The following is a 27,455-nucleotide window of genomic DNA, read 5'->3' as shown; positions in this document are numbered from 1 at the left end:
CTTTGGGCCTCAAGGCCCATAGGAATCAATGGCAATTACCGAATCCGATTCGGTAATTACCGAATTTTTAAGATTCGGTATTTTTTACAGATTTTTTACCTACATTGGATTTACCGAATCATCAATACCAAATCGGTAAAATTCGGTATTTATGAATCTGTAAATCCAATTTACCTACATCTAGCCCTAACTTACTAATAGAAGTTTTTTGGTGTACTTTCAAAATGCAGTTGAACGCCTCATCATTTTTTGATTGATTTCGAAAGCAATATATAATCTAGTTAACAAATGGACAAGAACACATAGCTACAAAGGTTTATTAATATCATAAAATTACTTTATGGGACGACATTAAAACAAACCTACCTCACGATGATTCAACAGTCTTTCCAGGTCTGCTGCCATTTGATTTTTCATGCGCAGAAGGCTGGATTTTTCCTGATTTAACTCGCTGTAAGCAAAGCACAATTTTATATAATGAAATCAAGACTAAACACTTCTTTGTCTAGAATATAGAACAGGGATATTACTACTGTATTTTTCATGTAACTGTTAAAATAGGATTTGCAGAGTGGTAAAGGTTAAAAGTCCTGTCCACCCTCGGTGGGATTAGCAATTTGCTTTGAACAACTACTGAATAGTTCAGCAGTGGTCACTGCAGACCCCCTCCTTGCTGCCAAGCCATTCTTCCAGCGAAACCAACAAGCATTCTATTATTATACTTAAGTTGTCCGAGACGCTAATATGACCTAGGTAGGGCTATGTAATCATCCACGTGTTTGAAATGTAATTTTAAAATTGTAAATTATTTTTTAATGATCTCAATTATACATTTTGAGGTTCTATCTGTTGTCAAAAAGGATGCATTTATTAATTATCATGCCAGTAGAAATTACATCAATTATTAAATACTGGACACCATGTGCCAGCAAATCAATGAGTACAATATGCTGTAGGGACAGTATGCCAGGATGCAGCCTGTCACTAAATGTCAGAGTACTGACAATGTAATGTTGAGGGATACATACATATTCTAGTCTGGTGCCAATTATATTAAAACCCAACTTTGCTCATGAAAGCCCACAAATGCAAAGGGGAGTCTCAAAAGCAGTGTATGAGAGAGTAAAATACCAAAGTACCCATTTGAGGGATAGGGTCAGAGATAGTATCCCACCTGCCCTACCACTTCTGTTTTTCCCCAAATCACATCTGAAAATTCAGAGTCAGTAGAAGACAAAGGAAAGGATGCGTTGCAAGTCTTGATTTTCCCCACGCCAGCAGCTGAAGCCTACGGTGCATTATTGCCTGGAAACAGAGCAGGACTGGCAAAATAGTCACTGCGAGGGTTACTGACAAATAATGCTCAACGAGAACGGTCCATGGAAGCGCAACAGTGGCAAACTGAGCAAGGGACCCACGTCTGGGTATACCCTGCCAACTAAGGGCGGACAAAGCAAACACAAGGAGATGATGGACAGAGTGCTGAAACTTTACACTCACCCCTATCACAGATCTGGATTGAAGCCATCATCGTTCTTTAGCTCACATCAGCACCCCAGTTCAGACTCAGCCGTGGGTCCCTTGCTCACTTTGCCACTGGATTGAAGCTAGCCTGGCTGATGAGGGGTGTTACCCCGAAACCGGTCCCAGAATGCTCTTTTCCGGTCCAGGGAAGACCTGGCTTGGCAGTTCGGGCTGGACTGTTCCCATAACGAACAGGGTCAAGACTGATTTGCATATGGCTGGGTCTGAACTGGGGTGGTGAAGAGAGCTATAGGACGATGATGGATTCAACCCAGATCTGTGACTGGGGGTGACTGTCTGAAACATTTCAGCGCTCCGTCCATCATCTCTTTGTCTTTACTTTTAGAAAGTGGACATTTCTCTGCACTTACTTCTCTGTGTGTCTGACAGCCTGTCTCCCATACATTTCTGGGGTGGGTGAATGCTACGCTATGTACATTCACTTAAGACAGCCACAACACAGGAAGAATAGGTGTGTTAAAGTACTTATTTACATACATCTGCATTCTGATGGCCTTGAATAGGCTGTGTTCTTGTCCCCACACAAAGAACTAATTACCACCAAAAGATAGCCTGGCAGACAGGACTGTGTTGAAAGGGATACATGTGCACTTCAGAGAGCTGCTTTGAAGTCACCCCCACATCAGAGGCACTTTTGGGTATAAGTGCTAAGACTCTAACTCCCTAAAATCAGACAGTATTGGACTTGTAACTGAAGTTCTGCCAGAAGGTAGGTTGTGCTGCCTAAAGGACTCAACTGAATTGCTTATGCTTAAGGCCTGCTTTTTTGTTTGTTGCCCTACTGCCTGCTGCTCAATGACTATGCTCAAGGAGAGCAGGACTCAGGGATGTGGAATTCCTATAGCCCGACGCCCAGGACATATTGTTTGGGGTCAAGGGCAACAAGTGTTTATGTTTATTTTGTCCTTGGGACAAGTAGGCCCAACCCCCTGCAGCACAAATGCCAGTTTACAGTACCACATTATGGATCAGGTAAGGACACTATCTGCAGTTAAAGTAATATTTTTGCCCATATGTTAATGCTGTTCAAACTTGTATTTATGGCTCATTAAATGAAAGCCTTTATTATTAGGGTGAGCGCTCTAATTAAATGTTCTAAGCGACGACTACACTGCTGACAGTGGTTCCAGTACAAAAAAGTGTACACACGTTTTCAAAGTTTAGCAAAATGAGGATATGTATAATGCTCCCGGAATGCTCTCTGATTTGATGCAAATATTTGCAAAAGCCTGAAAGCAAGATGGATGATTCTTTGCTTTCAAAATAAAATGTTCATTAAAAAATGAAAGCAGGAAAAAAACTAAACTTGCTAAACTACTGTTATGTTCCAGGTACCCTTTCTTTGCTTCATCATTTAGTAACATGAGTTGATGCATGCTAATGTTTCCCAAAACGATTCATAACAGAAAATCAGTGTAACCAGTTTCAATAGGTTTATGGGAAACAAAAACAAACAAGCATTGGCAAAGCCAGTGGGTCTGAAATTAGTGGTCAGCTTTATAGTAATGTCAATGTGTGACTTGTTTTTGCATGGTTTTTGTAAAACCTTATTGGGGTGCGAGCTGCTAGGCCCCCACCATTATAACAAACATTGGCAAAAGCAAAAATAGTTTTTTGGTCTAAAAAAGCACACACTGCCACAGTAGTTACTGGCAATAAACAAAAATATTTTGTGTGCCGATATGCTCCTTGTGAAAGAACAGAAAGCTGTCAACTCAAAGTGAAGCCAGCCGTAACAGAACTTTAAGAAAGACAAAAGGTCATGGTCAACGCCAGACCATATTAGGGGCCCAATTATTAAAGAAAGTCCTAAAAGTGCCCCCAACGTACATGTCCTTGCATTAAGGGTAGCTATGCGGCTTTCGTGAATTCCCAAGAACTTACAGAAGTAGGACAATCAATAGTACTCCTAGAAAATATTTGTGAACTGCATTTTAGTATGGGCAAATATGCATGTGTAGATTTGCTCGTGCAAAAATGTAAGTGTTTGCAAGTTCACTTTTCCTCCAACCCCTTTTTTTCAAACCCTGGAAGAAGGTTTACATCTGCCATGGTCAGGAGTAAATTTCCGACATTGCTCTGTATGGGAAAATATTAGACAAGAGTTTTTGAAACCCTTAAAACATGCAAGTTAGTAGGTTTGCACCGACTCAAAAGGGCCCTCTGACCCTGGAACTATTGCTTACCACTACCTTCAGCCCCAGTATGTAGATCTGTGGAAAAGCGGCAACATAAGGGGATTGCAAGTATTCAAACACTACTATGGTATGAGCCCTGGCATAATCAAGGAGGCTGTATCAGAACTCTTATAGAATGAGATTGCTGCCATAATTTGTCACTGCAGTACATGTGGGCAAATGGATATTGTTACAGGACAAGTAGATTTATGAAGCAACCTGCCCCATGGACAAGTAGATATTTAATTAAATTCCACACGCCTGATGACTCTGCCTTCCTTCCAAGTGATCTCAAAGGGGTTCTTGGCTTGCCTCCAGTTGCTTGAAACTCAGGGATATCAAAGTCTCTACAACCTGTTCCTTTGCCTGGTTCACAGGAAGTGGCCCAGATACCAGCAGCACGCATGCATCTCCTGGCTGTATGTAAGAGAAGCGGTTGTGGGAGTACAATCGATGCATCGCATAGGAGCCAGCGCTTTGCCTCCGGAGATTGAAGTATCGCCGCTGCTGCAGCTTGGTGAGATCAACGCACCCCCTCGACTGCATGACAGAATACGATGCATTGCTTGACGTCTCTTGATTTTGGCACCCATCTTCGGAACCAATGCATCGCCTACACTGCGTGGAGACGATCGAAGCATCTTGCTGTTTGCGACCAGGAAAGGTAATTTGTTCACTGGGGCCTGCGTGGGTCCTGTAGCCGGCTGCGCTCTATTGCGGTCGGCCCGAACTTTGACTCTGCTCCAGTCCAGTCCCACCTAAAGTTACCCATCTAGTGCTACTTGCTTCTAATTGCTTTACTGCATTGTTTCCTCTAAAATTAAATATCTCAACTTTTATACATTGGAGTTTTGTTGTTTTCGTCTTCTTTTGTTTATAATGTAATAATCATTTTTTATAAATCTGTGTGGAGTCTTTTTGTGGTGTATTTAGTGTGTTACTATGTGTGTGTTGCATAAATACTTTATGCATTGACTCTATAGATAAGCCTGACTGCTCTGTGGCAAGCTACCAGAGGGTGAGCACAGGTTATCATTTAGTGTGTATCTAGCTTACCCTGACTAGAGTGGTGGTCACTGCCTGGTGTGGGTGTATACCTCAGCCAACCAGAATCCCATTTCTAACATGCATCCTGATACCATTTTAATTTCAAGATCCCCGACCCTTTTTCATAAAAGTAGGCTGATCCCGCCCAGATATATACTTTTTATATCTGTGGCAAGGACTCGATGATGAAGCAAGCCAGTGAATAAAAAACCCACTGGGTGAGAGTCCTTAAAACAAACCAATAGGGCTGCGAAAGTGGGTCTCATGAAGAAAGAAATGCCCCATTAAGACATGATTACTCCCTCTTGATGTCAATACCATTATATGGTGGAGGTCGAGCAAACCAATGTTTAAACTTTTACCTCCTCCTTTGGGATTGAATCTATATGCACTATTCAGTCAGCACTCAAGCTCTCCTGCACCTGCAGATATAAATTCCTCCTGCAGTCCTCCTCTGCTCAAGTGAGAGAGCCCACTCATGGTTGATTCATTATTTTTGGTACTGCGTAAAGAGGGGCATGCAGTCTTGATGTTGCTTCACGGTAAACAACCTTTACAACGCAACTTTTACCACGCAGTGCCTTTACGACACAACTTTTACAACGCAAACCATTACAACGCATTGCGCTGGGGGGCGCTCTAGGATAGGGAATGTGTTTAATGTACTATCCAACACCTTCCCTACTATCCACGGGGACTGGAGTTGGAATAGTAAATTAAACAATTCACTATCCAGCGCCTAATAGCACTATGCGTTGTAATGGTATGCGTTGTAAAAACCGTGTTGTAAAGGCATGCGATGTAGAAGCATGCGTTGTAATGTCATACATCCGTTGCTTCACTCCTTTTGGAGCAACACTTTTCAGAAACAGATCAGAGGTGTTGAGTTTTTATTCACACCCAAGGTATCAAGGTGAATCTTTTAGGAAGATGCAAGCTGTGGAGTGCGCCCTAGAACCTTAATAGCGGGCTGCTTTGCAGCTTAAGCATGGAATGATGTCTGCACATTGGATGATACAGAGTGGTCCCTTCAATGTAGTTCGGCCGAAAAGGGTGCTGTTGCGATCTTGTTTGCAGACAAAGGACTCTTGATTAACGTTTTAAAGCTTTTCTCAGTCATTACGGATTCTGTTGAGACCTCGGTGTCTGGGACACTTGTTTTCCCATAGCAAGGGTTCCAAAATGTTAAGGGTCTTAATACTGTGTTTCTACTTTTGAATGCGGTAGCATAGGCTGGATCAAATGTTCCAAGTGTGCCTAGTGTACGCAGGTTTCACTGTGCAGACAGTCAGTTAAGTTGCTTCAAGAGTAGGGCGATATGCTTTACTCTATCAAGCACTTTCTTCTTCAATTTTTTTATTTAGCAAATAAAATGTATTCATTTGTCCTGTGTATTAGCCATGATAGCTGCTATGTTCAACTCTTTGGCACAATCAGGTTCTGCTCTGCATTCCACAAAATAATTATTTATACATTTAGAATGTTTCTACTAATAACACTTCCTAAAATGAATTCTCTCTAGAACATATAGAATTGAATCACTTCAGCTCAGGGAAAGGATTCTGCTTAGGGTAGCTGAGTCGTGTTCTTTCCATAAAGCCTCTATAAAAGCCACAGAAGCTGAGGGCACGAGGAAAATTACTTTTAGTTAATTATTTTATCATTGGGAAGGGCCTAGACTTAGGAGATGCCTGGTGACTAAAATGCTCTAGGCAAGCCGCTTTTTATTTGCTGTACTAGGATGTCGATTGTCTTCAAATTTTAACTGGACATCTTGATCTGTTTTAAAGACAATGTCTTCAGTAAATTTATCTGGAATGTATGAGGAAGTTGCAGTTTTCTTATCACAAATCACAAACGTTGCATCCCAAGAGGTGTGACGAGTAAAACAAAAGAGTCCTAACGGTGAGACAGTTGCAACCCCACACACAGTGCAAGAATGACCACATACCAAATGAACGAAAACTCCTTTAACATTAATGGTTATGCAATCAATGTGAGGCGCAGAACTAGCCAAAAAATCCCTCAGAGTGCCGGATTTTATAAATGGGAGGTATAGCTGACTAAAAGAAGAGGGTCTAAAGCCTCCTAATTGCCCCCGTGTAACAAAATCAGCCTAAAAGAGAACTTAACTTGTTTATCATTTCTTAATCGTTAAAAAAACACATCAAGTGCTTGAAATGCGAAAAAACAGCAAATACCTAAGCATTTTTTGGTTTCACAAAGATTGTATTGAGTCTTCCAAAACAGAACAATACAAAGGCGAAAACGTTATGATAGTATATCAGGATACATAGTAAGCAGGAAACATTCATAGGATCAGGTGATGACCTGTAGTTTCCACAATAACAGAAAGTAACTCACAAAAGTGCGAAAGCAACATTCAGAGCACAGCATTAACAATACAACAAGCAAAAATTAAAGAAAATTAAGTAAATTAAGGAGTGATTCACTGAGGAACCAATTGACGTCCACGAGCTAGATGCTATTATAACAGCCAAGTAATGGGATATTTGTGCCAGAGTAGAACACATTTACCAGTGACAGTGTTGCGGTGTTGCCCAATGGGTTCATATTCGTACATAATTAGGATACAAACTTGGTACGCAGAGTACGAAAGTATAATGTTAGATGGGTGACCTGCTGTCCAAGTCCCGGGGCGGACTCCAACCCAAAGTCTGGGTAAAGGGACAGTCGACGATCCACGAGGGGTAACCAACCATTTTTAAATCACAAATCGCCAGACACTCCCGCACTGTGCATGAAGTGACAATTTACCACACCTATGAGTGGGTCTTTAAGTGGGCCGGGTCTCACCGGTGCTGAGCATCGTCACTTTTTTAAAGGGGGCCTTGAAACGGGTCTCTATCAGGCTCTGTTTTGTGCCGTGGCACAGGTGGTCCTTCTTTTCTCGGACTGCAGTGACAGCAGGCACATCGATGTGCGCTGCTCACACTGCTCGCTTCTCACTAGTGGAGTAGTTATGGCATGACGTCATGCCAGGTGAGCGTTGCAGGGGAAGGGAAATCCTTTAACGAGAGTCATTTTCTCTCTGGATTTCCCTTCTCTTTTGGAAACGCAGGAGCCGCAACATCGTCGTGGTGTCTCCAGGGCTTTAAGTGGAAGCTTTTTCAATCTTATATACAAGCCATAGTTGCTGTTTATTTATCTTATGCAACTAACAACCATTGACAAAGCCAATAGTCCTGACTTGTAGGTATGATGTTACTTGTATCATATGTCTGGATGCAATGACAGAAACAGCTAATACAAGTCGGGCGGCACACTATGCTAAGCACAGATTTTTACCTGATGTGTTTGTAAGCAACACCCTTAATTACATAGGCCACGCCCCTTTGAGAGACCCCCCCACACCCAGTTTTTTCATCGCACTTAAAGCCCTGCCTAGGAGTATGGCTGTGAGGCCCACCTTCATCCCAGGAAGACAGAGCTTATAATGATTATTAATGAACAATAATCATGTGAGACTAAACGCCAGAGATACGCATGCGGGTACCCTGGTCTTTAAAAATCCTTTTTGACAGGAATTCGCATCAAAAACACTTTTCAGAGCGGTGATCAATAGGTCCCATAATATTTAAATCATGAATGCACTATCTCTAAAATTATGCTTTACAACAGCGCCACAAGATGCAATTCTTCAGAAAAACCAAAAAGAGCCAATCTCTAATCTTAACTCTTCTATGAGTAAAAGCTTTCTTCAAATTTTGATTTGGGGGATAAACAAAGAAGCAAACCTCTCTCATTTCCTTATGACGTACGGTACAGCCTGAAACTGCATTTCATAAGCAGTTACAAAATAAAAAGGTAAGGCTACCTAACCAACGTTGTCTTTGGAAAAGGCTGGGGCGTTCACCAAGCCACATATATTCTTTTGAAATGTCATTGGTTTCTTATAAAATGTTGCTGAAACTTCAGACTTAATTAGTATTTTACAAATACATTCATTTTTTAATGTGTTCACAGAGGCAACACAATTGTCAGTTTAGAGAAACCCGTGGAATGTACTTACATTGTGAATTATGTTCTATTTGAAGGATGTACAGTGATGCAATTTAAATGGCATTTATTTTATGGTTAACACCCAAAATGAGCAATCGGTTCAAATGTCAACGCACAAAGAGAAGATGTTCCAAGAAAAATATAATTAAGAAAACAATTCTAAATTTGCTTCACTCCCAGTATAGTAATTTAACCAAATAATCTATACAAACTGTTTTAATTTGGACTCAGACGGTAAACTTTGCATTGAATTGCAATTTTTAAAGTACATACACTTCAAGGAAAGTTGCCCCGTCTTCTGCAAGCATTCATTAAGATACATATTTTCAGAATTTTTAATGCATATTTTACTTAGTCCCACGCTCCAGTTTGCTCAAGCAATGTCCTTTATAACTTAGTATTTAGAGCAAGCGAGTTCCTGGTAGCTGGCAGGGTTGGGCTGGGACAGAAAATCGGCCCGCGCAGCACATTTTGATAGTGGCGTAGGAAGCTGGGTGTCATCACTGAGGGGGGTGAAAACATGGCAAAAATATGTGTTTTAAATACATATGTTTGCCATTTTGTCAAGCCGTGGGTGACCAGAAATGTTCTGCACCGGGTACCACCTGACCTTGCTACGCCTTAGTGGCCTTCCTTAGTGAATTAGAAAGCTAGACAAGTGGCCCATGTTTGCAAATTTTTTAACTTGTTTAGACGAGCTGTAAAAAGCGTTTTGTAAGGTAGGAAAGACTGCATGGATTTTAGCTTGCTGCAAGCAATGTATGTGTTAATGGCAGGGAAATGAACATTAAAAACTAGCCCACCAGACCTTAAAATAGGCTTACAACCAGCCAAACAAGCATTGGCAGAACCAATAAGTCTCGCCTATGAAGATCCGTTTGGCTTTGTCAATATTTTTTTGTCATTTTGAAGAGCAGGGCAGCTGCTGTGCAGTATGGGTAAAGTAGACAATTAAAGCGCTATACTGTGGCCGTGTCATCTCTCTATTTTTTTTAAATGATCTTTTAGCCATGCTGCACAGCAGATGTGTTGTGCAACATATCTAATCAAACATTATTAAAGCCAATAGATCTCGCACAGACGAGACCTATTGGCTTTGACAATACTTGTTATCATTGCGGGGTGGGAGGCAAACAAGGGAGGAAGGGTGAGTCAGGAAAGCCTACACGGACAACAGAGGGTGGGATGGGGTGTGGGCAGCCAACAACAGAGGAGGAACGTACAATGCGTATGACAAGTAAAAACACAGCGAGGAAGGGAGCAACATGGGGGGAAAGGGGTATACGAGAGAGATGCACTCGGGTGGGGGTGCCTAAGGTGGGGTCAGGTGGTGGTGGAGGAAAACAATATGATTTTGAAAAGAACTATAAAGCAGCCAGCACTGATAGCTTTATAGCGCTTTACAGGTCGAAATTGAAGAGACAAGGCCGGGAGGCATGGGAGAAGTAAGAGGGACGGGATGAGAAGTAACAGAACAGGGAGGAGGTGGGAATAAGTTAAATCAAACAAGAAAAAAAGTGCACGTGCTACGGAGGGAGCAACAGGTGGAGGGAGTGGGAAAGTAATAGTAGCTCAACCAGCGGAAGGGAACGGATTAACTTAAATCAATCTGTGCTTGGTGCCTGCTCCACAGAAATTATGTTAAGGAGGAAATGATGTTGTGGCTGAACTGGCCAATCAAGGAGGATGCAAAGATGAGTGAGGTGCAGCCAACTAATAGTAAAGCAATGGGCGGGCTCCAAGCCGTTTTTGCATACAATAGTGTCTCGCATGTGCTAGCACAGGCTCAACCCTAAAAACCGGCCCACATACCACCTGTCGGACAGCCCATTGGGCACTGCCTGATTGCCCCATATGCCAGTCCGACCCTGGTAGTTGATGCAATAAGGTTTAAAAACGTAGAGCTTTTGTTCACTGCACCATCTAGGCTCAGCACGACTCATCCTGGACATCCCTCGCCGCAGCCACATCTCTGCCTACCTGAAAGACCTGCACTGGCTCCCCGTCAACAAGAGGATCACGTTCAGACTCCTCACCTACGCACACAAGGCTCTCCACGACACGGGCCCGAAGTACCTCAACAGACGCCTCACATCCTACACACCCACCCACCAGCTCCGATCCGCCAGCCTCGCCCTCGCCTCCGTCCCACAAATTCAGAAATCCACCGTCAGAGGAAGATCCTTCTCCTACCTGGCAGCCAAGACTTGGAACTCCCTCCCCACTCACCTACGGCTGACCCTGGATCACCTCTCCTTCAGGAAACAACTCAAGACCTGGCTGTTCGAGCAATAGCGACTCCCCCCCCCCCCCTCAGCGCCTTGAGACCCTTACGGGTGAGTAGTGCACTATACAAATTCTTGTGATTGATTGATTGATTGATTGATAAATAATGTAGTTTGTGGACGACCTCGAACACAGCTTGATGTTAGTTCAGTACTTTGATCAATCAATTTATTTTTTGCTCCACGATCTGTCCTTATTTAGCACTTTAATTTACAGATGTGTGCATCCTAATCGGCCTGTGAAGTCAATTTCCATATTAACGTTTCACTAGGATTTTTCTTAAATGGGATAAAAAGGTTCATTTTGAATAAACATGTGCCTGATTTACTAAAGTAATATTTTTTAAGGCGACTTTGAAAGGAAGTATTTAAATTCTTTGTGGCCTGGCTCACTACCTATGAGCATTATTTCTCTGCAGCAGCAAATCACTTGTGTACCTGTTAAAAAGAGGCACATTGCTGCTTTTGGGAATGGACAGTACTGAAAGACTCCCTAGCCCACGCAACCTCGAAAACACCCGCGTGTCCTTGGCCTACAGAGGATATGTCGCTTTGTCCATTGTGGCCTCTCCCGTAGTGTTCTGAAAGTGTGTAAAACGCTTACATTGTTCCTCCTATGCAACAAAAAATCAAGCATTCCTTAGTCAACAGTTAGATGTGTGCTTCATCGGACTAATTTGCTGAGTTCACCTGGTACGTGGTGGCTAAAAGAAAATTAAATCTTCGCACTACGATTTTAAATGTAATCTCGCGTTCATATGTAAAACCGCCCTTTGAAATCACTACAATTGAGGTAGCCATGTCTAACCGCTTCGTCGCCAGTCGGGAGTCAATGGGACGCCCTACTTTGAGTCAGTACTGTATGGTGAGTGAATTTGGGGCATTGAACTGTAGAAACTGAGGTTCTTGGAGCAAGGTCAAAACACAATATGTGATGTCAATGATCAATAAACACTAGAGAGTTACTACCTTGAAGTGTGTTTCCAGCACCTGCAATTTGGGCGGAGCCACTAGAATCATGAGGCAGGGAAGGACCACCTTATGCAGCAAGGTTGACTAAATTATGCAGCAGATTATGCAGCAAGAAAAGTCAAATAATGCAGCGTGATGTGGACATTTTGTGCTAGTATTTTTTCCTTATGTTGTAATTTTGACACATGGTAACACTGTTTGTTCACAGTTTTCCTCTCATTAGTACCAGTTTAACACGCAAATATGCAATAAGCAACGGGAAGGGGACCAGTCAACTTTATTTAAAGGGCCTTCCACTGCACGGCAACAGGTGTCGCTGTGTTTTTAGTAACGTTTGATCCGTTTGAGATAGAAACAAAATCTGCAAATTATGCGGCAAATGCAGCAAATTCACAATTAGGTGGATAAGGCTGCAACTGCAAAAGTGCATACTTCCATTGGCCCTGAATATGGGACAGCCATCATTTTAATTTGAAAGGGGTCCCTGAAAGTGTAATCACAGAGTACAAATGCTAAGCATTCTTCAAGTGCGTTTTCTATTTTGGTATGGTGCCTCAGCCCAATGACCACCTCGAGGAGGAAGGAATATTTAACACATTCGAATGGATGCTTAATTGCTCCTTCAAATGTCAGACACAGTTATCAATCTCACAATAGCAAATGCCGTTGAATGCTTCAGTAGCCTGTTAATTGTACAGTATGCCAGCGTTCTATTTATGTTCAGAGGTCTGTCTTAATGTTTGGCATTGTAAGGTTGTCTTTTGGTATGTCTTTGAGGGAAGTCCCTTTTCTAAGCAGAGTAATGCCCAACAATTGAGATTATCTGCTATCTGTAGTAAGGTGCCCTTTTTGTATGGTCACCACCCCACCCCACCGCACATGTTTTGCCTCAATGCAGATGAATATGACTTTTAAAGTGCACTGGAGTCTGCTGCCCAGGACCCTGTGCCAGTGCTCTCTCCCTAAACCTGATATATGTGAATTAGTAAACCCAACTGTAAAGTACTTTAACCCCCTTATAAGCCCTTGGTAAATGGTACCAGTGGTATTCAGGGCATGGGAGTTAAAGGGGCCACCAGGGACTGAAGCACTGTTTGTGCCCTTGAGTGACTCAAGTAAACAAATGACAGCAGTCCTGCCATTGCAGAATGCAGGAACAATGCAAACTTCTCAAACTCGACTTTGCCCTCACCATGTGTACCATGGTCAATGCGCTATTTTTAATATATGCCAGTCACCCCCCTAAGGTAGGCCTCCTGAGCCCAAGAGGCAGGGTGCATTATATTAAAGGTGTGGGCATATAAGTGCAAGTTTATATATACATATAGCAGCCCTTTCCATTAAGGACTACTATAAGTGATCGGGGGCAATAGGATAATATGCGCTGGCACCGGGGCACCCAGAGGTTGACACTTACAATATAGCATCACTGAAATATGTAAGGTTTGGTATCAAACAACTTGTCTCATCACCCCTGACATAGTTCTCATGCCAGGATTGATGAAACATGCACCCAGATAGCTACCTTAAAGGTGGCTCACCTGGTTGCCCCAGCCTTCCCTGTGCTCTGGCTGGCAATCTTCAGCTGCTACCACCAAGACAGGGAACTGACCCCCTGCTACGAGGTGTGAACACTCCCAGGAGTCAGAAACAAAAGCCTGGACGGGAAGGATGTGATATCTCCTTCCCTGACAGGATGGCTAGTGAATTGTCACGTCATGGCTGCGAACTTCAAAGCATACTCCACCTCTACTATGCATCCAGGTTGCCTCCAAAGGGAGTTAACAGTCCTCCCACTGCCCTTAGGCACATTTGCACCTGGGCAGGCGGGAACATTATGTAGTCAGGAGATGTAATCCCCAAAAAGGCCAGTCACACCCTAAGGGTGGGCTCCTGGTCTTTACAGTTAAGGAAGATTTCTGCCATTTTTAAAAGTGGTAGAATAGAGGGTTCTCGATAAAAAGGGTGATACACACCCCTGGATGTGGTCATCTCCGGGGCGGATTAGCCACAGGGGCTAGTAGCCCATTGGCTACTCGCACCCACACTCCTAAATCCAGGATTTAGGGGGCACCCCTGGTACCAGAACCTCAGTTCTGATCTGAATTCTAACAAAGAAGAGACCTGTGTCTACGACAACAGGATCTGCACAAAACAAAGGCACGATACTCTGCACCTTTGGCAATCTTCATGGAACTGCACGACTGCGGCTTGTCCCCAACCAAAGAGCTGTTTCACAGACAGAGGGACCCCTTTGAGAGCCAACAGCAACTTCAGACTTCCATGGACTAAAGGCACTAGTCCCCTGCAGCCCGCATGTAAAAACAACGTACCAGAACCAAAGAATCGCTGGCCATCAGGCCATCCGAGGGATTGTCCAAACATGCATTATCCAGTGCATTGTGGGATTCGTAGTCCTGACCTCCAGCAAGTTTCAGGTGGCTATCATTTTCCCCCCAGATGTCAAAGTAACTTCTTGCTGACCTTACCACTGCCAAGGATTGTTGGTGGCCAGTCCAGCAACCACCACCTTTACTTGATGCTGCAACTCAAGGCAACCCGAAAGAACTCAGCAACACTATCAGTTGGGGGCAGCAGTGTCGACTTTTTGCACCCGTTTCCTCACCGCCACCGTGTAAGTGGTAAAACCAGCTTACTCGCAGCTCCTGCTTCAGCACCATGGACAGTCAGGACAACTCTGCACCCGGGCTTCTCAAGCCAGGTAAAATCTAACTGACTGTTGTGGCTTGGTCCCGGGACCCGCATCACCTTTACACTCTGTGGGTTCCACGCAACTCTATTTGCAAGTGACAGATTGTCACTAGTGCTTTTTCCTATTGACCACAATGCTAAAGTTTTCAAGTATTGATTTGCACCAATTTATTTTTGCTTCTAAAATCCGTAACTCCGGTTATACTTATCCGATTTACTTCAATTTGGTGTCTAAACTTATATAAAAAAGCTGCCTTCTTTTATATAAATTGGTGTCAGAACTCTTTTGAGTAGTGTTAATTACTTATCGTACATGTTGGTACTCTGAAATGCTTAAAACATGCTCTTGTAGTAAAATCTGACTGCTCTTTGCCATTCTTCCAGGACTTAGCTAAGGATATCGTAGTGTGAATCCAAGGGGTATTGAGATACTGTGAGAGTATTACATAGTGATGCCTAACTAGCATCACTACATAATACTCCACCTTCCTACAGTTATGTATTATGTAGACATTATGCATGTGGTGTGTGATTCGCAAGGCATACTGTTGTGCGCACATTCTTACCCAACTATATAGCATATCAATGCAGTTTGGAACATGGAAGTACTGTTATGAATATTATGTATTTTCTATTCAGGGTATTCACCTGCTTGAGTTACACGTGACAATCACAAAGTGAAAATGCTGAATGTTTGTGATTAATATGACACACAATTAGGTTTTATTATTATGTTCTGAAATGTGATTATCAAGCTTACGTGAACATATTTGAGGTACTAACATTGAGCGTGGAGTGTTTCATTTGACATTACCCTGTTATTATTGCCTAAGTTCCTAGAAGGTTGACAACTATGTGTCTCGTTTACTGTTATTTCAAAAGAACACAGTCTGGTAGCCTGAAAATAGTTGAATGGACATCAGACCTCTTTCTGTTAAGTATTTTTAGTAAGAGTTTCTAATACCTAGATTATGTTATAAAAGTTGGGCACTGAGATTGGTGAGTAGAGGGGAATCTGGATGCCAGGCGACACTGGGACAGGCGCTATAGAATCTTATCTCCAGTCCCAACGGCAGACTACCAGGATGAAAGGCATTTAGAGTTCGCTCACAGACTTATTAGTGCAGCTGCCGGTGAGAGTAGCTGACCCTGTGACTGCACTGAATTTAAGAGGTTTTGTTCAAACAGGTATGCAGGTGTTTATCATTTCTGAAACTTGAAAAGGGTTTTGCTGTGCTAGAATTAGATTAGCATTTAGAAGTAGCAGCATGAGGGTAGGATTGCTATAGACTTATCACTGCAGTCATGTTAGAGCGGTTACTCTTATTTACGCTTTTAATGAACGTTGCTGCTGCTATTTTCTTTACCTTTATTGTGGGTACTATTTATATTGTGTGCACTAGACTAGGATGATTCGGATTTTAAATAAATATTTAAACTGTACCCTGTGTATTCTTGAGTGTGTCATTCTTTCATGAAAAAGGGTTTAGGGTTCCACCAACTATCCCTGTAATCTCGCATGGGTTTGAACCATACCTGAAACACATCTTACTCAAATATTGTTCAATGGGTTGTGGAATGGTTGCAGTACGACAGGTTTTCTCACTCGGGTTGAGACATTGCCTATCTCCCTGGGGCTAGGGGGTCTAGCAAACCAACCTCTGTATTTCTAGAGAAATGTAGAACGCATATCAACACTAGTCACAGGTGTTAGTTTGACTCTGTTTTGTGCAGGTGTGAGGTCAGTAATGCCAGTATGTCCATTTTGAAGATTGGTGAAGTTCTAGTGAAAGAGCAGAGAGCAGCACCAAGTTTCTAACATATTTCTTCAGTTGGTACCAGTGCCCATTGCTTGACACATGTATATGTGTGGTAAGTAGCTGAAGGAAACACTTGGAAAGTCACACCCTGAATAGAGAAAGGTGCTGCAGTGCAATATTAATACAGATTGTGCAGTATAACAATACATTGCTAACAATATTTTCCAGGTGTAGCTTGACAGAGCATAGTGCTCTTTTATACATGCTAATTTGCTGCATGGATGCAGAGGGGTGTGGATTTTGTCTGTGGACAAAATGGCTAAGTATGCACTTAAGCAGGAATGAGCCTTCCATAATCGGTGGAGATTGCTTATAAAGCATTTGGTCAAGGACTACAAGAAGCAGGCTCAGAGTCATTAACATTCTAGAAAAAACTGACTGTGCAAGGTCAAAGCCAGACATGAACTGGCACATGGGGTTGGGTATTCAAATGAATCTCTTCTGGACTTTACGGTGGGGAATGCATAGGCAGCCTAAGTGGTGGGGGGTTGTTTAAACATGGGTGGGCTTAGACAGGGGAGGGTTAGAAGTGAGTTTATAGTATTGCTCAATGGTTGTGTATTGACAGATAGCAATGTCCACCTATGAGTTGTAAAAATATTGACATCAAATATTAGCAAATGTGTGTACTTAAAACATTTTAGTTTACTTTTCCAAATTCCTTTCATTTTAGAGGAAATTGCAATTAATTGCCAGCTTAGATGTTTGGTGGAAACAGCAACTGCATGTTATCTAAGATCTCAGGTTGTTCCATGTTAGAAGTAAGATGCTTTCTAGTGGCCTGTTCAACAAGGGCCACTTTTAGCTAGTGCTAGCATTTAATTCAACAGTACTATGCAGTCCAGGCCAATACTTGTAATGAAAAGGTTAAACTGCATGTCCCAGAGAACTGATGTTCTGTCAGATAGAAAGCCATGAGTTTGTCCTCATGACACAAGGCACCTTGGCTATCGTCGCATTGTACTTGTACTTTTTTGTTACACATTCATGATTACAAGCACTGTGATACAAACTGATGTGATTAAAAACAAAGACCTATGGTCATTCGTCATCTTATTTGGGGCAACTTGTAGGTAGTTTGCTACCCAGCTCCTGAATGCCTCCGTTACAAATTCAGGAGCCTAGCCTGCATATCACATGAGCCCCTGGGGACTTGGTCCTTGCTGCAAAATTTAAAATGTTGCTTTTTTGTGTCTGGTTACTTAAGCAAAGATAGCTAATCTCACATTACCACTAGGTAGACCCATTGACAATGTCATTGTGGTATGACTCTACTCATGTCAAAGAGGTCACATTCGTATCACTTCCACCACAGCATATTCAGCCTGATGCCCTCCAGCAACGAGCACCCAAGGCAAAGGAGGATTTTCTGTGGAGACTTTTGTTTGTCCTATTTGAATTAAAAATGGCAGCTGAACTGGACCTCAGCAAGAGCACTAGGAAATAATATACCATCACCCTCTTTACAAGGTGCTCGGAAATCAACTGGTAAATCAACACCAGTGAAATTACTGATACCAAGGTACGGATAACCCCGGGGCAGCAGAGTTACCGAGCAATAACAAGTGGAACCTTAAATTTTCCCTGCGGAATGAGGAATTACTCAGGGAGGAGAATTAGTAATTCTTTGTCCATTTCTGCTGGTAATTACTCACTTGCTCCAAAATGTAATGCCAGGAATTATCCATCCTATCAGAATTTAGGTCAAACTCTGTCCCTTTACACGTAAACCACATCCATCCCAATCAAACCACCCTTCCACTTGCGCTTCCACTCACAACAAAAAAGTACAAAAGGCCAAACACAACAAACTCATTTCAATCAAGAATGATGACCACCATCCCAATGCCACTCAACCATTACCGGTCTATCTCTCTCAATCATGCTCATCAACACTAAACTCCTGGCCATGGAATTTACTATATATCAGTCTATTATGCACAGCATCTTTGACATTCACTTTATTTACAGACGAGATTCAAAGCCACTGCTGTGCTATGTTCACACAATTTATGCCTGATGGATACATTATGTCATACTACCACACATTCACAAAACTGGTGTTAGACTGGTCATCATTGATAAATACAGACTAATTCAAAACGGTCTACAAGATAACCCTCTCCCACCTTTAAATGGCTCATTTCTGCTTATCCCTCACTCTTTCTCAGAACCTCACCTTCACTTTCAACCCAATCTATCTTCCATTACGTGATAACCCGTCAGTGTTCAGGGCCTGGAAAGCAGCAGTACACATGACTGGATGGAGGAAGGGCAAACTTAACAGAGAAAATAAAATGTGGATGGGGTGAACATAAGAAGTGTCAAAAATCGATGGATATGGGAAATGGGACTTAAAATGCGTCTCTAGGTAAGTTGATGTGCTATATCAGAGTTCACAAATAAACTTTTGACAGCCAAAGGATTTAACATAAGCCATAAGAGATTCTAGAATCCTCTAATTGCAACAGCCCTTGTGGGAGTAATCCACTGAAAGTCAAGAATTTACACAGAGCCTTCACCACTTAAGCTACGGTGGTAATGGACATGATCTCAAGGCAAGGTCCTTGTGCTACACATCCTTACCGTGCTAGACTTTCCCTGAAACGTCACACCTCTTACAGCCAAGCAATGCAAATAGCCACCTGAAGCCTCAAGCTCTTCACAAATACTGCAGCACAGGCAGGTCTCCAGACCCACATGCTCTCAACTACCAAAGCACTGACAAATGTCCTAACCAAGCAGAAGAACTGTCAATAACAAGTCCTCCCTGCTCTCGCCAACTGCACGATACTCTTCACTACTAAGTCAAGTCCTGACCCTGGCAGACCAGTTTTGCTCTCCCATTCCCCTCTGCCAGAGACCTCCCCAGTGCTGCCGTCGGCCAAGGGCCGACCTAGTCCTATCTCTGCTTTGCCCACAGGTAAGCAATGTAAACTTTCTTTCTAGCTCAGGTTTTTTCCGTGGGACATTCAATGTTTTAAGTCACTTTAGAAGAATCAGAGACCCAGGAGAAGGTCCTCAAGAAATTGGTAGGTTCCAAAACGAAAAGGGACAGGCACTAGGGAATTCCAAGTCTTTGACACACTATCCAAAGACAGATGGGATGGAATACTTCACAAAGATGAGTAGACATATTTATGCAGTGGACTTAAATGGTATTAAAAGAAGAAAGAATGAAAATCATTTCTATCTACAGGTCACAGAGAATCCTTTACTTGCATTCTTCAAAGGTCAATGAAGCACTGCAAAGCCGCCTGAAAGCCTGGAGAAATGTGTAGAGAGCCTCATAAACATTAAACTGTCCTCTCAATATTTTGGAATATGCATTGAATAAACAAACAATATTCCCTGTGTTTGCTTCGTGGATTCTTCTTGGGGGTCACTTCGCCCAGGTCCGAGAAGGCTTCTGAAATCTTAAACTTCAAGACTTCTAAAAATGTGAATATTGCTTCTGCAAGGTTAACATTCATGTTAAGACGCTTTAAAACTTAGTTCCCAATTTTGAGTTGGGCACATTGGGTACCCGATGGAGGATCTGGCAACTGAGTAAACTGCCCTCCAAACCTGTGGTCTGCCTTCCTAATTTTGAGACAAGGAGACCGTATGTTAGTAGTCGATGAAGCACACGTTGGCTGCGTTGACTAAAAACTTCTTCTAACAACTTGATGGAGTAAGGAGCTGTCGGAGGAAGGACAAAACACCACCTCCCTTATTTAGGGTGAACAGTGTAATCACATGTTTTCCTGTCCGTCACCATCCGGAAAACCTAGCAGTGAGGGACAGAAAAAAAAATGAGCCTCCCTCCCACCTCACTGCTATGGGCGAAAACTCCCAGGGTTTGGGTATCATTCGTTTTTTGTTTTTCAGAAACAAACTCCCACTTTGGGAGTTTCTTTTGGAAAACACTAAAAATGTAAAAGTCTGGTGAATGGACATCAATAAAGACGAAGGGCGTGCACCAATTTTTTTGTACACTGAAAGTAACTGCAATGACGGTGGTTACTTTCGATTTACAGAGAAGATCGCTGACCCGACAGATGGTTGTCTGTCAGGATAGCAGAGGTAATGTCCTCCACCACCATGACGCACCGCCTGTCAAACAGTAAATCAGGCCCTCAGACTTTATTCCATCACTCTTCCTCTTTAGAAGTCTTACCTTGCTCAAAACTCTATTTTATAAGGTTTTTTCGGGGAACATGGTTATAACAAACTGCTGCTTTAATAGGAGTCTCAAAGCCTGTCATTCAAGTTCACTAAGTTACCTAGCCTTTTCAACAGGTGTTTATTCCTGATTATAGCCACACTGATTATATTTAAATTAAAGTCAAAACAATATAGGTGAATTGAAATAATGTGCTGCTTCCAAAAAAATGTATCTTTCTAGGATACAAGATCATCAGAGGTCAGTTTCACATGATGTGGAGCCGCCCCTGCTGTTGCTAGCTCTAGAATTCCATCTGTAACGCAATTTAGACAAAATGTTTTGCCTCTTGCGAGTAAAGCTGTTCTGAGCTAGAAACCTTAACACTTTGCGCATGAAGACGACGAGGGGTGTGGGTGGGATAATGCAGAGCGGAGTTGAGTGGGAGTAAAGGTGATGACAGCGGGGTGAGACAAAACATCCAGGTTTTAAGTTATATTTATGTAATAAACGTCACTCCGTCGGAATGCTAATTAGGTATGATTGAGGTGCTGACAACTTCAAGCACAGAAAATACCGGTTTATGTCAACGCAATGGTGCTATAATTTTCAGCTTTTTAAAAAACACATCCCTGACATATATATATATATATATATATATATATATATATATATATATATATATAGCAAGTAAACCGTTTCAGGTTATTTTTTTAAATGTGGCAAATTAGCATTTAAAAATAAATAAAAATAATATATATATATTTATATATACATATATTTTTTTAATGCTAATTTGCCACATTTAAAAAAATAACCTGAAACGGTTTAATTGCTGACCGAGTAGAGGGTAATGTACAACTACTTTCACTGTATATCAGAGAGACAAAGCTATCCATTGCGACCTAAATTATACACAATTATTAGTGTTTCAGACATCTGTTCTTCACATATCACCTGAACACATTAAAGCTCGTATATTTCTGAAGATTTTTAAAGTTTAGATTGAAAAGTATCAATTAACTGGCGGGGTGCATTAGGGTGAAGGGGTCGTGCAAGGTTTCAGTACGATGTACATTCAGGCTCAAAGTCCAGGATTAGACTTTTTGATCAAAGAATACAAAGCAGTTTCAACTGTAGTTCAAGATTACAGTTAATGATTACATATAATGTTTACCCTCTAAGCTTTGATCTTAATTACATGTCCAGTGTAAAGCTAAAAGATTACAGGCTAAACTTAAAGGTTGTGATCGGCTTCTCATGGCTCATTAAAGACTGTTTAAGCTTTAGTGCAAAAATTAGAGCCGGTATTTCTGGTTGAAACCCACTGGCAGGCTGCTAATGCGAATTACAAACTGATACAAATTGATTTACTTCTACTGTGGAGCAAGGGGAGGCTACCTTATGCCCAGGTATATTTTTAGAAACCGTAAACACTAATCAATAATCATCGGCCTCAGCTTCACCCTTCTCAAACATATCTACTACATAACGCTGATTACAAAGGCATAACACAAAGGCATAACACAAGCCCCTGCAGCGCAGCACCCCCTTCAACTCTTCAGCGATCCCCAAACCCTTCAGAGGGGCCCCATTCCTCCACTTCACAATCAGCTCCAACAACAACTCACCCGACATGGAACACCTCCACTTTCAGAATCAGACGGACACGAACACCGACCTCCGCTGCACCCTCATCTTCAGACCCAAGGGACCCCGTTCCAACCTTCAGCGAAGTCAAAGAAGACTTCATCACTCACCATGCTCTTGCCTCTAAGTATACATTCTCCTTGGCGACTCCAATTTCCAACTGGACAACCTCGTTGACCAAAACACCTCATCCCAACTGGAGAACCTTGCCATCATCGGTCTCAAACAACTGGTCACCTCTCTAACCCACTCAGCAGGAAACATGCACGACCCTATCTTCTCTGCAAGCAACAACATCTCTGAGCTACATTGGACTGACCACCACTGTGTCTATTTCTCCTTCAAAAACCCACTGTATACCACCACACCCACCACCATCCTCGCAGAAGCTGGAACAAAGTCACCGAAAACCAGCTCACCACCTCCCTCAGAAAAACCCCACCACCGACATCTACGGACGCCAACGCCTCAGCACACAACGTCCACCGTTGGACCTCCAACTGCGCAGACACATTGGCTCCCCTCAGGAAACACTCAGGCAAACCAACAAAGCCAGCCGGTTCTCTCTCGCCTCCAAGAATCATGGTACACCTGCAGACGGCTCGAGAGAAAATAAAGGAGCAGCAATGTCTTGGCAACCATGCAGCCTTTGAAACCGCCATCAATGCACACCACCACCTATCAGAACAACAAAGAAAACAGCTATACAGGAATGTATCAACACCAATGCACAAAACCGCAAATAACTCCTCACTGTAGACAAAGAATTTGCCAAACCCAGCACAGAGACACCAACATTCTCCCCTCTCTAAACCTCTGCAACAGCCTCGCCAACTTCTTCCATTGCAAGATAAAGGAGATCTGCGACCGTTTTGCAACCCAAGACCCACCCACAGCCACCCGTAACCTCCAACATCTAATTGCTCAAGACCCCAGCAAACCCTGCCCAACTGGACCACTCTCACCTGGCGATATCCTCAGAGCATCCACTCCGGAGCCCCCTCGGATCCCTGCCCTCACCACATCTTCAACAGAGCCTGCACCTCCATCGCTCCCGAACTCTGCCACACCATCAACTGCTCCACCGAGTCCGCGACCTTCCCCGAAGACTGGAAGCACTCAGAGATCAACCATCTGCTGAAGAAATCCTCTGTTGACCAGACCGACCTCAAGAACTACAGACCAATCTACCTTCTCCCCTTCCCAGCCAAAGACATTGAGAGGGCCATCAATACCCAACTCTTCAAATTCATTGAAACAAACCACACCCTGGACCTCTCCCAGTCGGGCTTCAGAAGCAACCACAGCACCGAGACCGCACTCCTTGTGGCCACAGTAGACATCTGCGCACTCCTCGACCGAGGCAAAACTGCAGCCATCATGATCCTGGACCCCTTACACTCCCACCATACATCTCCTCTCTGCCCAACTGGCCCTGGCCACCAACCCAAGGCTCCACAAGACCACGACTGAAGAAAGATCATTCTCCTGCCTCGCTGCGAAGACCTGGTACTCCCTGCCTCTACCTCTCAGGCAATCATCGTCTCTGCCTCAATTCAGGAAGGACCTCAAGAACTGGCTCTTCGACTGAACAGCAGATTCCCTCCCCCTCAGCGCCTTGAGACCCTATGGGTTGAGTAGACAAGAATCCTGATTGGTTGATTGACTCCACCCAAAGCTAATGAATAACTCTGAGATATGAAAGACTACTCGTCACATTCTGTAGGGGATCCTCACCATTTTACATTACACCACTGGCTAATGAGATCCAAACAAGGCACTACACATATGCGATTGTTAAGCATACGATTGAAACAAGTCTTCTGCAGGCTAATATTTGTCACATATACACAGTGGTGCCATCTTGGAAAACAATACCTCTCTGAAAGAGCATCTAAGTCAGAGAAGTGCAGCATTTTTAATAGAATGCTGAATACCTATTCTTCTTGTTCCAATAAATACTTTTTTGAGCCAGCAAAAGTGATGCCACCCTGAAGGCTTTGCAAAAATCTGATTTTCATTAGTGATTAAATTTGCCACGCTAAACTTGCCTATGCTCCGCCACGTCAGAACAAACGCAGTGTAAGACCAGTTCAAAGCTGGCAATGGAGCAGAATGGAAGACAACGGTACAGGTCAGCCATAACACATTGAAAGGACTAGATCAGCTTGTCCAAGTAGACCCAGGGTATTCCCCAGCATGAATGTGAGACAGAGAAGTGAAGCCGTGGAACTAGATGATATAGTTCAGATGTACACAAGTACTTGAGGAATGGGTGATACACAAATGAGGAAGAGATATGGACGAAGGAGAAGACAACAAAGCATATTCCAGGCTCACCTGGCTCTAATGAGAAAAGATGAAGGCCTTATGTTACTGATACAAAAAAACCACTGTCACTTACCAGTTAGCAGACATATCAGTGGTGAGGTTTAAACAAAAATGTCTAGATAAAAGAACTGCAGAAAGCATGTCAATAAGGGCTCAAATGTTTTACCCCAGAGTCCGACTTTAAGCTGGTAATACTATCTCTTGTGCTGCCAAGACTGGAATCTAAACATTGTCTTCTTTCAGGTATTCAAAATTGCATCCAGGAACCCTCAAAGCAGTCCTGCATGCAGTCAACCCCGTCTCACCGACTCCAGTCATTCTGCAATGGCTCCCCACAGCAGAAAAGCCATATTGAGGGCAACACCCAAGCACTTTGTCAAGAACCTAACAGTTTCAGATGGTTAAAATATCTACAGCAATCCTTCTCTGAAAGCGAACCTAAGATATACAACTCCAACCCCTACATATATGAGGACCAGTCCATCCAACTTCGTCATTAAAAAGATAATTGAAGTCCATGCAATTTCAATGTCACTTAAAAGCAAACCTACTCTTTCATGATGCAGTAATGTTTAGAAAGAGTAGTGTCATCAGTCAACGTCACATTTCACTATGTGACACTCTAGCAACCTAGTCTATTCACCTTACATTATTACTTATATTTTTATCATACACACACACATTATTTTATTATCATATTTTATATGTTTTTTGTTGTCTTTTGTTACGCACACTGTCAAACACTTGGTCCATTGTGCGCTATATGGACCCGATAGAAAATAAATACCAAAACAACGATAATTCTTCCAATAAACTACTGCTTGTCACAAAATTAGATTAAAGGGTGTCCACGGGTATAATTACTATGTATCCTTCTAAACGCTAATTGCAGAGTGTCTCTCTATAAATCTTTAAATGGCACGGCACTAATAATCCGGTGGGGTATGCCTAATAAATCCCAAACGATTTAGCATCAGAGATTGCTAATGTTTTTGGCTTGGAAGTTCTCCCACCAGAAGGGTTAATCCTCTCACACCTCCGTCAATCGAAAGATAACTATGTTTCAGAAAACAAAAAAAATGAAAACATATTTTTAATATTGTATGCCAAAATTATTTTGTTCAGATTTTGTAAACGTTTTGTGATACATATTACGTTTTTGTCGAAAAACAGCCATTCAAATCATGATTTATATGATGCAAAAAAATATTCAATAAATGTATTTCTACAGCAGCCCTTGGCAGAACATATTTCTGTGATCATCAAGCTGCCTTGTTACTCTGGGTGAGATTGTGTGACGGGAACAAACCATCTTACTGTCCTCATGCTGCCGAGCACAGGACGCTTTTAATTACACTTTGCTCTCAGAATGCGACATTTTTTGAGTCACTGAGTAAGATACATTCAGTAGAGGTCGTTGCCCGATGTTAATGCCCAAGAGGGGGAATAACACTTTAATGTACAGACTCACAAATAGGCGGAAGAACTAGCCTGTAGGCACTATGTATTTTTTTTTCAGATCGAAAACAATAAATACAAGTGGTTACTCATATTGCCCACCAGATAAGTTAGATATGTAGTGCCCCAAAGTGAAAGACGATTGGCACACAAGAATATGACATAACAAATCATAATTTACCATAACTACTTCCTCGATTATCATTATCACGATGCTGGAATATTCTGATGGACAAACGGACGTACATAAAACAAAAGGCTAAACAATGGAAACATTGAAAGGAGGTTGCTGATGTTAGCAACCAAACTGAACTGCTGTAACCACAATACAATACATAACCCCTGTTTCCCACCCAGAAGACTCGAGGTGCCTTTCAGGTTCCTTCTCACGCAATCCTATGATGACACTTGTGAGGCAATTCTTCTCAACGCTTTGATTGGTGCAGTGATCTTTCTGAGCTGTCAATGTGCTCAGTGACGGGTGCATGACACATCCGGCCCCTTCCTGTGTGTACACGTGGTTCAGGCAGTTAGTCAAAGAGCGACTTTTTGCTTGAATGAGCGTCTTTCACAATAGCAGAAACTTTTTGTCTGAATTCAAGTTCCACCATGACTCACTACACTGAGTTCCCACAGAAGCAGCGCACTCCACTCAACCTGCGTGCAGAGATACCTGTATTGGCAGTTATGCACATTTTATGGTTTCCTTTAAACTATTTAATTGTTTAACTTCCACGCAGGTTATCCGGATATCCCGCCCACACGCACATACACCAACTGCTCCTTATCGAGCACAATGACGCAGCAGCTGTACTTTGCAGCAAACGTCTTTGTACAAGACCTAGAAATATTACTGGGATTAGCTAACTAAGAAATACAATGTTGAAACAAATACTGTAGCTCGATAAACAAAAGGATTATTAATTCCAGCGTCTATAATTGCAGTGGTATTTATTTATATGTTTTTTAAAATTTGAGAGGGGGAATAAGACGCGAACTATCTCATCGACCACTCTTTTAATGTATTAATTTGTCTAATAATTAATCTTTGTGATTTTACATGGCGAGAACGTGGCCCGAAGTCATCAGAGTGCTTCACAAAAAGCAGAATATGCCAATAACAAATAGAACATATAAAAAGGCGGAGTGATCGCCAGGTCAGCCTCCCCCACAGAGAGCGCTTCACACATATTCAATGTAAACTATAGCAATGAGCAGCAGGTGGTAGAGTACTACAAGAGGATCATCAATCATTCGAGCCGGTTGAATCTGTTATGCAACTGACGGGGTA

At 42.5% G+C, this 27,455-nt stretch overlaps 1 protein-coding gene across 1 annotated transcript in view; it reads right to left on the bottom strand.

Annotated features, from left to right (window-relative positions):
- PIBF1 (progesterone immunomodulatory binding factor 1) overlaps window positions 1-27,455 on the bottom strand; it is an 853,407-nt gene that overhangs the window by 164,889 nt on the left and 661,063 nt on the right. Inside the window, exon 16 of the mRNA XM_078656041.1 lies at window positions 367-451. Within this exon, the coding sequence (XP_078512167.1) occupies window positions 367-451 (85 nt within the window). The remainder of the gene's footprint in view (window positions 1-366; window positions 452-27,455) is intronic.

Source organism: Lissotriton helveticus, chromosome 8, assembly GCF_964261635.1.
Source record: "Lissotriton helveticus chromosome 8, aLisHel1.1, whole genome shotgun sequence".
NCBI classification, from domain to species: Eukaryota; Metazoa; Chordata; class Amphibia; order Caudata; family Salamandridae; genus Lissotriton; species Lissotriton helveticus.
Note: the sequence above shows the minus strand (reverse complement) of the source record. Positions and strands in the feature narration are given on the sequence as shown.